General features: G+C 41.5%; 1 protein-coding gene across 1 annotated transcript in view; it reads left to right on the top strand.

The window, feature by feature from the left end:
* The window catches only part of USH2A (usherin), a 930,843-nt gene that overhangs the window by 640,029 nt on the left and 276,072 nt on the right, over positions 1-14,742 (top strand). The window contains exons 43-47 of the mRNA XM_077281431.1: positions 1,782-1,945; positions 2,953-3,162; positions 5,537-5,739; positions 9,814-9,926; positions 14,329-14,527. Coding sequence (XP_077137546.1) covers positions 1,782-1,945; positions 2,953-3,162; positions 5,537-5,739; positions 9,814-9,926; positions 14,329-14,527 — 889 coding nt within the window. The remainder of the gene's footprint in view (positions 1-1,781; positions 1,946-2,952; positions 3,163-5,536; positions 5,740-9,813; positions 9,927-14,328; positions 14,528-14,742) is intronic.

Below are 14,742 nucleotides of genomic sequence, written 5' to 3' on the forward strand. Positions count from 1 at the left end.
GTGCCAATGGTGAACTCCATGTGAACAGAGAGACCTGGACAGGCAAGAAGGCAAGACAAGAGCTTAGCTGGGGTAAGAGCTAGGAGGTCAACGAAGAGTGTGGAAGCGAGACTTCGGAAGAGCTCAGAGCCAGAAGTCAGAAAATGGAGAAGTGAAAATCTAGAGAATGGATCAAAATGCAAGGTCCAGGAACAGTCTGGGTCAAGACACAGAAGCTATAAAAAAAATTAATAATTCAACTAGAGAAGAAACCAACAGAACCTCTATTGGGTACTGTTTCTCCTTGCCAAGTCAGAGTAAGGAGAGTTGTAGGCCACGCAAGTCAGCGTATGGAGACTTATAGGCCATGATTTGCTCCTTTTGGTATTTAAATGCTAAACAATATTAATTCTTATTGCGATTAATATTTAATACTATTTAAATTCCCAGAGGAGCATTTTTTGGCTTATTCCGACTTGACAAGTTCCACAAAAAGAAACTTTACACATTATGCTCCCAAAGAGCCTCTCACCTAGCCAAGCCAGTCCTACTGCTTTGCACTGATGAGGGTTAAACACCCTGAAACATGTGTCTGCCATTGGAATTTCTGGTTTGTCTTTTTATCTGAAATCATGAGAACTGCTACATCCAATTGGAGGCACGGGAGTTTCCTGCTTTCTTCCTCTCAACAGAACCTGTAACTAATACTCCGACACAGGTTATTGGCCACTTGGCCATTTTAATATCCCGCCAGGAGTGGATGGTGGTAAAAAAAGCAGTAATATTATCAGGATCCTTGTCAGTTGTTAACTATGGGGTAGAAGGTTGGCACTGTAGCAAAGAATGATGGGAAACCACAATGAAAGCAGTACAAGCTCTTTATAGAATACTAGATTGTGGCCCGATTCTAACGCATCGGGTATTCTAGAATATGCATGTCCCCGTAGTATATGCAACCTTTATGACATCATCGTCGCCATGTATAGGTAACCTTTATGACATCATCGTCGCCATGGCAACCATTATGACATCTACGTCGATACTGTGCCCGTCGCTGATTGGTCGAGGCCCAGGCGGCCTCGACCAATCAGAGACGCGGGATTTCCAGGACAGACAGACAGAAAAACCCTTAGACAATTATATATATAGACTAGATTGTGGCCCGATTCTAACGCATCGGGTATTCTAGAATATGCATGTCCCCGTAGTATATGGACAATGATGATTCCAGAATTCGCGGCAGACTGTGCCCGTCGCTGATTGGTCGAGGCAACCTTTATGACATCATCGTCGCCATGGCAACCATTATGACATCTACGTCGATACTGTGCCCGTCGCTGATTGGTCGAGGCCCAGGCGGCCTCGACCAATCAGAGACGTGGGATTTCCAGGACAGACAGATTGGTGAGACCAAAAATATTGTCAACAAAGTTCCTACTAGATTGGTCATACTTATAGAGATGAACAGCTTTTAGCAAGAAATATGATTTTGTGATACTCTGTTGGGAGATGTTTCTTCTATATGTATCTACATGTTGCCACCCAGGGGTTTGGCTAGCGTGCTGTGATATTGTACTGATATAGTTTTGTGTGTCCTTAACCAAATAGTAAGGATTGATGCAAGTTTGGGCAGAACCATAAATTGGTGACTAAATATCTTTACATTGACACTTGCATTGTGACCCAAAGATCTGCAGAAAGGGAAGTAGCAAGAAACAAAGCGCAAATGTAAGAGATGTGCCGAGATCTTGTCTATAACGTTCCCCAGTCAGCAGATCCATGACCTCCATCTCCTGCTTCAGGTACACGTCCTATGAATACAGGCTGATTGTCTACAATTCTGTGGGATTTACATCTGGCCCCGAAGTGTCAGCAACAACCCTTCCAGGTCCTCCAAAGAGGCCAAGTGATCTGACCATAGAGGCAATAAACCACACTGCGGTGCAAGCTTTCTGGACCAAACCATGTAAGTTCTACATCTTCACTAATGGAAAAATTATATGGGACCTGATGACAGAAACAAAAAGCTACATGTGATTAAAACAAATACTCCATTATTTTTCAATTTTTCCATTTATCTATTGACTATCTGCCTATCTATTTATTATCTATCTACAGTATCTTCTATCTATCAATCGATCCATCTATCTATTATCTATCTATCTATTATCTATCTATCATTTATATATTTATCTATCTATCTATCTATCTATTATCTATCTATCTATCTATCTATCTATCATCGATTTATCATCTATCTATTATCTATCTATCTATCTATCTATCTATCTATCTATCTATCTATCTATCTATCTATCATCTATCTATCATCTATCTATCTATCTATCTATCTATCTATTATCTATCTATCTATCTATCTATTATCTATCTATCTATTTATCTATCTATCTATCTATCTATCTATCATCTATCTATCTATCTATCCATTATCTATCTATCTATCTATCTATCTATCTATTATCTATCTATTTATCTATCTATCTTTCTATCTATCTATCTATCTATCATCTATCTATCTATCTATCTTCTATCTATCTATTATCTATCTACAGTATCTTCTATCTATCTATTATCGATTTATCATCTATCTACCTATTATCTATCTATAATCTATTTATCTATTATCTATCTATTATCTATCTATTTATCTATTATATATCTATTATCTATGTATATATTATCTATCTATTTTTTTACTATATTATCTATCATTTATATATTTATCTATCTATTTAACTATTTATCTGTTATCTACCTATTATCGATTTATCATCTATCTACCTATTATCTATCAATTATCTAACTCTATCTATCTATTTATCTATCTATTTATCTATCTATCTTTCTTTCTATCATCTATCTATCATCTATCGCTCTGTTTTTCCCTCTGTTTCTCTCACTCATATCTATAATTGATATTTATATATACTGATTATATATATTCCTTTCCAGCCCTACAAGACCTACAAGGTGATGTCGATCACTACACGATTGTACTACAGTCATCCAGATATGAGAAGTCTCTGACGTTCCCTGCGGATGTGAACCAAGCAGTGATTGGTGGATTACAGCCCAACACCGACTATCACCTCTATGTGGAGGTCTCCAATGGGCCTCACAGTATAAGCAGCGGCTGGGAGCGCGTCACCACCCTAGATGGAGGTTAGCACTTCATTCAGTCTGTAAATGGATTGATTTTGCAGGGATGTAACCAGTCATGTTATTAAACCGGCAGGAAAAAAAGGGGCTAAAATGTTAAAATTCCTAAATGCATCATTGAGTTCAGAAGAGAAGAGAGATCAATAAAGTGGTCCGCAGAGACCCCAGCAGATCTGTGTGTAATGGTGACTACTACCCCGGCCTCACCAGGTCAGGTGTACGAGGAGATTCATCAGAACAGAAATATTACTCCATCTGTTCTTGTGTGTATAGATAGGAAGATCCAAAATAACAGATAAGAGATGGAAAGGTAAATATGAGATACATACAGGATGGATAGATAGATAGATAGATAGATAGATAGATAGATAGATAGATAGATAGATAGATAGATAGATAGATAGATAGATAGATAGATAATAGATTTGTGAAATACTGTAGATAGATAATAGATAGAATATAGATAATAGATAGATAATAGATTTGTGAAATAGATAGATAGATAATAGACAAATGGATAATAGATAATAGATAGATGATAGATAGATAGATAGATAATAGATAGATGATAGATAGATAGATAATAGATAGATGATAGATAGATAGATAGATAGATAGATAGATAGATAGATAGATAATAGATGATAGATAGATGATCGATAGATAATAGATAAATGATAGATAGATAGATAGATAGATAGATAGATAGATAGATAGATACTGTAGATAGATAGATGATAGATAGATATGAAATATATAGATTGATAGATGGAGGCAGAGATTGCTTGATTGATACGTGAATAGATAGATGGTTAGATACATACAGTAGATCCATGACTTGATGGATACATGCAGGGCCGGCTACAGGTTTTCGTGGACCCCAGGCGAAAGAGTCTCAGTGGCCCCTTTAACATATACCACAATTCATGATGCACAGATACGGCAGAGAAATATAGGTATAGTACAATGCCAAAGATTTCACTTACTTCTTACATTACATGAATGATATCTATTGTAAATTCTACAATACCACACATATAGTATAACGCATCCCATAATCCTCCATGTAGCATAATGCACAGCCCATAGTTATCCATGTAGTATATTGCACAGCCCATAGTTATCCATGTAGTATATTGCTCAGCCCATATTCATCAATATAATATAATGCACAGCCCATAGTCATCCATGTAGTATATTGCACTGCCTGTAGTCATCCATGTAGTATAATGCACAGCCCATAGTCTTCCATGTAGCATAATGCCCATAGTCATCGATGTAGTAAGGCTGATTACACACCTGCGGTCGGCTGGTCTGCGTATGGCTGCGTACATCCTCCCTTAAGCTCCGCCTACTTCCGCATGCATCCTGCTTTGCGTAACTATCTTGAACATTGGGTACGCAGGGACATCTGCTGTATGCTGATGCGTCCACATGCGGCGTTTTGACATGCCCGTCGACTGCAAGGGAACGCATGCGGAAGTAGGCAGAGCTTAAGGGAGGATGTACGCAGCCATACGCAGACCAGCCGAACGCAAGTGTGTACTTAGCCTAATATGGCCGCCGTGTACTCATGGATTAAAAAAAAAACACTTGCCCAGGTGCGTTGGGTGGTGACACCGGCCCTGGATACATGGATGGATGGATGGATACGTAGACAGATAATGCTCAGCTTAGTTTCTCTGATCATATGTAAAAGTTTCTGGCTAATCTTCTGACTTTATATAAACTCATTCTAAAAAGTGTAATAATGTCCTCGCCTCCCACCAAGAGTTCCAGGTCATTAGAAAAGCTCGATCAGTGAGGATTTTCATTCCCCCAGTAATATCAGAGGTCACCGCCATCTTTTCTATCTCATTATAGAATATCCGTACAGCATATATCCAGCTAACATGATAAAAAAATAACACTTGACCCGTTTATCTCGGCCGCCCCTGTGCTGGGAATGTAATTTTTAAATGAGATGGTGATATTAACTACTGTGTGATTATCAACACTTTAGATCATTTCCCTAACGATAATGCCGCAGTTACGGGGGGCCGCACTTACTGCTCCTTAGGTCATCCAGCCTGACGCCGATATAAGGGCTTTCCACGCTGCCTCACTGTGATTGGGACGCTCAATGCTACAATTGATAGTTAATCTGGTTTTAATAGAGAGCGTTCCATTGGTCACACATCAGTGATGATATTATGGAGCGTTATTACAGTCATGTGGCTATAATAAGTGGATGGAGCGAGCAATACGCTGTGTGGGAGCACCGTCATAGGGCGGCAGGCCGACCGGTTAGCCATTTGTTGATATTCTGCATTTGGTTAGATACAAGGTCTTCTCCGCAGACAGCTGGAGTGTACTCAGCTTCTTCCATTAATTCCAGAGCCTGAGGGTCTTCTCCCTCCAGAGGTTGTGGTAATCAACAGTACAGCTGTACGTGTCATCTGGTCGCCCCCTGCACATCCAAACGGCCTTGTCACAGAATATTCCATCTACGTGGATAATAAGAGCTATGAGATGGCAAGTGGGACACCCTATGCCTATATAGTGGGAGACCTGGCTCCGTATACAGTGTACAGTATACAGGTGAGTAACAGGGGAGATCGACCCCACCAATACGCTGGGTTCAGGATATAGATGTAGCAGAGCTGAGTTTGTTATTGGCATCTTTTGTGTTGCGCAATAGAGAAACACAAAGGAGAATATGTTATTACTGGCGCAACGTAAAAGGTTTGTCCCAGGTTCTCCTTTATGCGGATTTTAGCGACATACGGTGTACACCGCTCCTTCACTGCATCTTTTGCCGTCTCTTATTCCTCCTCTTGTCCCCATACTATCGGGGTTCCTCGTGGCTCAGTCCTAAGCCCCCTCCTCTTCTCTCTATACACAAACCCTATTGGACAATCAGTAGATTTGGGTTCCAGTACCATCTCTATGCTGACGACTGCCAATTATACACCTCTTCCCCTGACATCACCCCCCACCTGAAAACAAAATAACAAGGATTGTTGTCTGCTGACTCCATCATCATGTCCTCCCTCTATCTGAAACTGAATCTCTCCAAAACTGAACTCCTCGCTTTTGTTCCCTCCACCAACCTAAATCTTTCCTTTATTCTTTATATCCAATCATTCACTCTTGTTACCTGAATTTTAAAACATCTCCAAAATCCGACCTTTCTCATCTTTAAAACTGCTAAAACTCTTACTGTCGTTCTTATTCACTCGTCTGGACTACTGCAACTCTCTTCTAATCGGTCTCCCTCTTACCAAACTTTCTCCTCTCCAATCCATTCTAAATGCGTCAGTCAGGGTTGTATTCCTGTGCAGCTGCTACACCGATGCCTCCACCCTGTGCCAGCCACTGCACTGGTTGCCCATTCACTATGGATTATATAATATAAACGCATCTCTCAACCACAAGGCTCTCCACAGTTCTGCACCACCCTATATCCTCTCCCTCATCTCTATCACCCTACCCATGCTCTCCTTTCTGTAACTGATCTAAGACTAACATCCTCCATAATTCAAACCTCGCACCTCCATCTCCAAGACTTATTCCGTGCTGCACCAGTTCTCTGGAATGCACTATCCAAACAATCTGACTGTTACTCAGCCCCCACGTTTTTAAGCGTCCTTTAAAAACACATATCTTTAAACAAGCCTAACACCTCAACTCACTAACCTAACTCTTCCCCGTTCCCCACCTTCTAAACATTATTCAGAATCTGCTCCCTCCATGCACATGATAACTGCACTTGATACTTGACTATTGCGCTTAAACACACGGGCTGATCACCGGATCATGAAGCTTTATATGAAAACCCCTATTTAGTAATGGCTGGACCTGAAATAACAAGCACTTTTGAACTATTGTGCACCCCCTATTTTCTTGGTAGATTATAAGCTTGTGAGCAGGACACTCACTCCTAATGCAACTGTTCAACTGTCTTACCTTGTATTGAATTTATTGTCTGTATATGTCACCGCTTAATTGTACAGTGCTGCGTTATATGTTGGTGCTATAGAAATACAATTATTTTTATTATTATTATTATTATTACTCGCTCTATACAGTGCCGCCTATGTTACATTGCTGGCATCTGAGATGAGATTGCAGCTTACTCTAATCCCAATAGTTTAGCCTTTTAAATGCCTATGGCAAGCACCACAGTAGCATTTTTAGGGCTGTTAGTGCTGACAGTCATTGCCCCTCATGCACCACAATTGCATGGTGCCAATGGATTTCCATTGTAGACGGACACTTACTCAAGATCCTCATGACTGTCATGTTAGAACTCCTGCTTTAACTCTGATCTCCTGGTCTAACTTCCTGCATGATTAGAAAGTGCAGCTGAGTTTAGCTGTGTCACATTACAAACCCTTCAATCTGCTCCCCGATTACTGAGTGTGTCAGTAATCACACATATGTCTGCTGTGATCAAGCAACTTGTACTCACTCTCCACTGAGATCATAGCAAAAGCTCCTGGGTCTTACACCTTATGGCGTCTGTTCTTCTATTCCATAGGGCTGATACTTAGTCTTCAGTCGACATCTATGTGGAGCTATTACATTTGCGTCTAGAGATGCACATCTCAGCAGAAGGGTACTCTAAGCAGCAGTTGCTAGAGTAGTAACCTGACAAACTGCTTTTCTTCCTTCTGCAGTACTAATATTAGTTTTGCCAACCCAGGGACTGCTGTCTGTACGACATCCTATTGTTTCTGTGTCCCCGAATGAATCAATGAAGCGCTCAAGAAATGAAGATTTTTGGTACTCTAGAAGAATCTGTTTTCCATAGCCTTCATCAGGGAACATGACAATCTCCCTTGTTTGAGAGGTCTTTGTTTTGCTCCTCTCACTACTCTTGCACTAACTGGGTATCGGCTGCCCAGGAGTAGCCTGTTGAGGAGGAATCAGCTTTTATTTTGTAAAAAGGTTTTACTTTTTGAGAAAAGGTTAGTTCCAAACTTCACCTATCTGAGGCAAAGAGAGGTCTGAAACACAGACCCATGTCTGCCTCAGACATGACACTAAGCTAAACTGAATAGCAAGGCATCGCTGCCCAGGTGTAGCCTGTTGGGGAGGAGTCAGCTTTTCTTTCTAAGATGTATTCTTAGTGTCAACCTCCAGATGGCAGCATATAACCCAAGCTTGCTGTGTCACCCAATGAAGGCTTCAAGAGAGAGATTTTAGGGTGAGTACTAAAAATCTTCATTTTGAAAAATGTGAAAAAATTGTGCTACATTTCTATAAAAATTAGTACAAGCAATACAGTTTAAGGTTAAGTTCACACTAGGCTTTTTTGCAGAGGTTTTTGATGCAATTTTTAATGCCAATTTTCAGCTGACAGTATGGCAACCGTAGGAGATTTTTCCAATTGGTTCATTTTGTGATCAAAATAAAAAATAGTAAATCAATCCCACTTTGTCACCCCCTTAGTTAAGTAAATATATTAAAATAAAAAAATATATTTTTTTCCGTTAGGGTTAAGGTTAGGGTTGGGTTTAGAGCTAGGGTTAGGGTTGGGGCTAGGTTTGGGATTAGACCTGATGTTAGGGTTGGGCTAGGATTTGAGTTGGGGCTAGGGTTAGAGCTAAGGTTAGGGTTGGGCTAGAGTTGGGTTGGGGTTAGGGTTGTGTTGTGGTTAGGGTGGTGTTGGGTTTGTGGTTATGGTTGGGATTACGGTTAAGGTTGGGATTACGGGTGTGTTGGGGTTAAGGTTGGAGTTAGGGCTGTGCTAGGGTTGAAGTTACAATTGGGGGGGTTCCACTGTTTTGGTACATCAGGGGGTCTCCAAACGACATGGCGCCCACCATTGATTCAAGCCAATTTTGCGCTCAAAAAATCAAATGGTGCTCCCTCCCTTCTGAGCTCTGCCATGCACCCAAACAGTGGCTTTCCCCCACATATGGGGTATCAATGTACTCAGGAGAAATTGCACAATAAATTTTGTGGTCCATTTTCTCCTATTACCCTTGTGAAAATACAAAAGTTTGGGTCTAACGTAATTTTTTTGCAAAAAAGGTAAAATGTACATTTTTTCCTTCCACATTGTTTAGTTCTCGTGAAGCATCTGAAAGGTTAATAAACTTCTTGAGTGTGGTTTTGAGCACCTTGAGGGTGTACAGTTTTTAGAATGGTGTCACTTTTGGATATTTTCTGTCATATCGACCCCCAAAACTCACTTCAAATGTGTGGTGGTCCCTAAAAATATGGTTTTGTAAATTTTGTTGGAAAAATTTGAACTTGCTGTTCAACTTTTAACTCTTATAATGTCCTAACAAAAAAAAAAATATATGTATATATATATATATATATATATATATATATATATATATATATATATATATATATATATGTATATATATATATATATATATATATATATATATATATATATACAGTACATTTACTATATCTTTTTAATGATATTTATAGTCAAGATATCTTTATATTTTATTTTATTTATATTATATTTATATTTTTCATTTTATGTTTTCCTATAGGCTTGCAGCCTCACCAGTTCTTTGACTAAACACCATCAGAAATGTCAGAAAAAAAACACAGAAACCAGACGACAATAATTAGTACATTTTGATAAATGGGGACATTGCCTTTATTTGTGCGCTAACAAGTCTGTGATTTGTATCCCGTTAGGTTGAAGCTTGCACGAGGTACGCGTGTATAAAGAGCAACGCTACACAAGTAGCAACAGTTGAAGGATTACCTAAAAAGATGCCTTCTCCAAGGATGGTGAATGTCACCTCAAGGTGAGATGTCGGGCGAATTATGGGAGATGGACGGAGTATTGTTTCTAAAACGGATTGCTTACTTTCCTCAAACACCCATACAGACGTCTGTACAAACATTAGTGGCATTTTTCCTTACCCCCAACTGCCCGAAGTTCCTCTCTCCCAGTTTGAAACCTTCCCAGATCCCCAAAATCCACCTGGTATTGTACAGTGCATAAAGGAAAAGGGGGAAGGGAAGGAGGGGGATGTAGCTGCAGTTTCAGCTGTAGGTCCCCTGTTATTGGTACTCGCATGTATATGAAAGTTAGACTTCAAGTCACAAAGAGGACAAAGACTGTTGAGTGCAATATAAATCATTGGAAGGGGAGGAGGGGGATGCAACTGCAGTTCCAGCTGTAGATCTCCTACTTTTGGTACTAGTATATAGGGATTATTGTTTGTGAGCCCCAAAGTGGACAGAGACTTTGGAGTACTATATAAATTACAGGAAAAAAATCCACCTGGTATTTTGCAGTAAATAGAAGCTGAACGGTAGGAGGGGGATGCAGCTGCAGTTTCAACTCTATGTCAACAGCTACTACTCCTTGTATACATTAGAAGGATAGATTGTAAGACCCAAAGAGGAGCGAGACTGGTTAGTGCTACATAAGTCACAGGAAGCAATAGGTACCTGGTACAAGCAGTAAATAGAAGATGACCAAGAAGGGGAGGAGGGGTGGACCGAGATAGCCACAGTGGCCAACTAGCCACAGCTGCCACTCATCCGCCGCCACCATTCATGTTACACTATCATTGCTGTCTACATCCTGCGGATGAATGGATTGGCGGAGGAGGAGACACCAGCCACTTTTTCCACATCAGTGTATCCGACTGAGACCGCAGGCGCAGTGACGTCATTTCATCGTGTGTGCGGTGCGGAGAGTCATTGTACCGGGGCCCAAAGCAGAGCGACAGGGGAACAGGAGGGAGGTGAGTATGCGGTGGTTTTTCTTCATATGTATATGGGATGTTTAGGTCCATGTAACAGAATATTTGTGATCTCACACTGTATATAGGGGGCTATGTAGGGGCACCCACTATACTGTATAAAGGAAGTTATGTGGCAGCTCATACTGTATATAGGAGGCTATGTGGAGGCTCATACTGTATATAGGAGGCCATGTGGGGGCTCATACTGTATATAGGAGGCCATGTGGGGGTTCATACTGTATATAGGAGTTCATGTGGGGGCTCATACTGTATATAGGAGGCCATATGGGGGCTCATACTGTATATAGGAGGCCATGTGGGGGTTCATACTGTATATAGGAGACTATGTGGAGACTCATACTGTATATAGGAGACTATGTGGAGGCTCATACTGTCTATAGGAGACTATGTGGAGGCTCATACTGTATATAGGAGACTATGTGGAGGCTCATACTGTATATATGAGGCCATGTGGGGGCTCATACTGTATATAGGAGGCCATGTGGGGCTCATACTGTATATATGTAGCTTATATTGTATATAGGAGGTATGTGAGGGCTCATATTGTTTATAGACAATCTATGTGTGGGCTCATACAGGTATATAGGGGGACTGTGTGTGGGCACATACGGTATTTTAGTGGCCAGTGTGCGTGGTCATGCAGTATATAGGGAGATGTTGACCTACTTAATTCTGCTCAGCGTTAAGTGATACAATAAATATTAATTTAAAAAAATAATTATAATTAATATGTTAACATTAAAGAGGTTGTCCACTACAAGGATAACCTCTTCTTGATCAAAATGTTTGGCCTCCATAAGATAATAAAGCCTATACTCGCCTCCCGTGCCTGTGCCGTGCCCGCGGTCTCAGCAGCTGCTCTCCCAAGGGCTCTCATGCGGTGTTGTGACACATGACGCCGGAGCCCAATAATCGCTGGCGCCCCTGTCCCCGCCTTTGGACAAATTGATCAAAAAGAGGAAGTCTGGGCTGCAACTAATCCAGAACTTCCTCTTCATGATTGATTTGCCCAAAGGTGGGATTGGGCACCAGCGTCATGTGTCAAAATACCGCATGAGAGCCTTAGGGATACCGACACCGCGGGAACGGCACCGGTGCGGGAGTTGAGTATAAGCTTTATTATGTTATCGGGGCCAAGCGAGGGGTATGAGAAGAAGTGGTCCAAGTAGTGTACAACTTCTTTAATATTGAGCAGAACTAATTTCAGTCTATTGGTTTGGTCCTCCACAACAGTCATGGTCTCTCATGTGGCCCCCTTGGGAAAATTAATTGGAGTAATGCAGTAAATATATTATGAAGGAGGATGAGGAGGGGGATGCAGCTGCAGTTTCTTAGTCTCAGCATCAAAGAAGAGGGGAATGGAAACCCCTGATCAGAGCCACAAGACTATCCCTTCTATATTACACAATTCACGGTTAATAGCAGACAAGAACTTTGCAAAAGTATTAGCGCCCTTCTTTCTCTACCTATAATGCGATCAGCACAATGTCCTGTACATCGGTTTGCATTCGTCTCCAGCAGTGCGGTGTGAGGTGCAAGTCTGGGATGACTTCATTCAGAGACTTTGTTAGCATTCCCTTCCCCACATGTCATATTACCATCAACTCTTCCTATATCCCCAAAGATTACTAACCGCCGATCGATTGCCCTGACAAGCCTGGCCGTGGCCTACACGTGCCCTGGCTAGTTCATTTATTTGCCATGGTGGATTTGCTAGAGTGGAATTTAATCAATAGATAATTCATTAATTCTGATCCTGAAGTATGAAGAGAACGGGGTGTAAAAAATGTCTGTCTGGCGTTCACTCTGAAAATAATATAACACAGCCTGTGATACATAATGTATGAGGGTGTGATCAGCGCAGCCGGAGATGGACGGGCGTCGCGTCATCGGGGCAGGATTCCATCATTTGGAGGCAAATAATGACGTTTTCTATTATATGAAAGTAAGAAATTGATACAGAAATGGTGAACTTCTAGAACATTTTACTCCACAGTTTTAACTTTTATCTGTGGAGATCGAAAAAACGTAACTTTTGACTGAACGAGTGATCTGAAAAGTAATATTAATTGAGAAAACGAGCTCCGCTACATCTGGAGACGTCCGGGAGGAATACCCCCCTCAGGGATTCTCATTGTACAGAATTAGTCCCATTGTTCCTGGAGTCGATGATTATTGGCGACTGATCGGTGTTTGTAGTGAGTGGATTTCCCTCCCTTATCGTTACTCTGTGCTGTGCTTGTCATCTCACAGAACAGAGGATACACATCAGAAATAATCCAACATAATTATACATAATACAGCAGAACATAGTGCATGGCTGATACCAGTAGTATAAATGGCCCATGTGTCAATTATGCTGCTCTGCAGCAGCTGAGGTGGGTATTCTGAGGTTCCGGAGCAGCTGAGGTGCATTATGATGTTCTGCAGCAGCCGAGGTGTGTATTATGAGGTTCTGCAGCAGGTGAGGTGGGTATTCTGAGATTCTGGAGCAGCTGAGGTGCATTATGAGGTTCTGCAGTAGCTGAGGTGGGTATTCTGAGGTTCTGGAGCAGCTGAGGTGCGTTATGAGGTTCTGCAGTAGCTGAGGTTGGTATTATGAGATTCTGCAGCAGCTGAGGTGTATTATGAGGTTCTACAGCAGCTGAAGTGTATTATGAGGTTCTGCAGCAGCTGATGTGCATTATGAGATTCTGCAACAGTTGATGTGTATTATGAGGTTCTGCAGCAGCTGAGTTGTGTATTATGAGGTTCTGCAGCAGCTTAGGTGTGTATTTTGAGGTTCTGCAGCAGCCGAAGTGTGTATTATGAGGTTCTTCAGCAGCTGAGGTGGGTATTATGAGGTTCTACAGCAGCTGAAGTGTATTATGAGGTTCTGCAGCAGCTGATGTGCATTATGAGATTCTGCAACAGTTGATGTGTATTGTGAAGTTCTGCAGCAGCTGAGGTGTGTATTATGAGGTTCTGCAACAGTTGACATGCATTATGAGGTCCTGCACCAGCTGATGTACTATGAGATTTTGCAGCAGCTGAGGTGTATTATGAGGTTCTGCAGCAGCTGAGGTGTGTATTATGAGGTTCTGCAACAGTTGACATGCATTATGAGGTTCTGCACCAGCTGATGTACTATGAGATTTTGCAGCAGCTGAGGTGTGTATTATGAGGTTCTGCAGAAGCTGAGGAGTATGCTGAGGTCCTACCACAATCAAGGTGAGTAGTATGATGCTCTGCAGTAATTGAGGTACCGATTATGAGGTTCTCCAGCATCAAAGAGGTGTTTCACGATGTCCTGCAGCAGCTCAGGTGCCTATTGTGAGGTTCTGCAGCTGAGGTGTGTATTATGAGGTTCTGCAGCTACTACGCAGGCTGTAGGTTTCTTACAGCATACAGTTCCATTCACTGACAGCGTCCTCCCTCTGTAATCTCACAGGTCATTGGAGATTTGTTGGTCTCCACCACAAGAACCCAATGGAGTCATTCTTGGCTACGAGCTCAGGAGACGACACTCACATCCTTGTGAGTCTACAAAGATCTTATCAGTGGATGAACACGGAAGTTTCTGCATTTTTATCAAATGCAAGAAAGGTGAAGACATTTGTGGGGGGATGTGCTACGACCCTCGCCGGCAGGTAACACTACGGATACGTCATTACTTCCAGTTTCTAGTTGACATTAAGGGGTTGTCCCATGTGTGGCCATCTCTCCATTCTTGAGGTCCCAGTGGTGGGAGATTCATGGCTGACCCTGTCCATATGCAGTTTTTTTCTCTAACAAACTTCTACATTTCTTTAATCATTAAAATATTTAAAAACAACTGTTTGGTATCACCTTAATCGCACTGACC

Source organism: Ranitomeya variabilis, chromosome 2, assembly GCF_051348905.1.
Source record: "Ranitomeya variabilis isolate aRanVar5 chromosome 2, aRanVar5.hap1, whole genome shotgun sequence".
NCBI classification, from domain to species: domain Eukaryota; kingdom Metazoa; phylum Chordata; class Amphibia; order Anura; family Dendrobatidae; genus Ranitomeya; species Ranitomeya variabilis.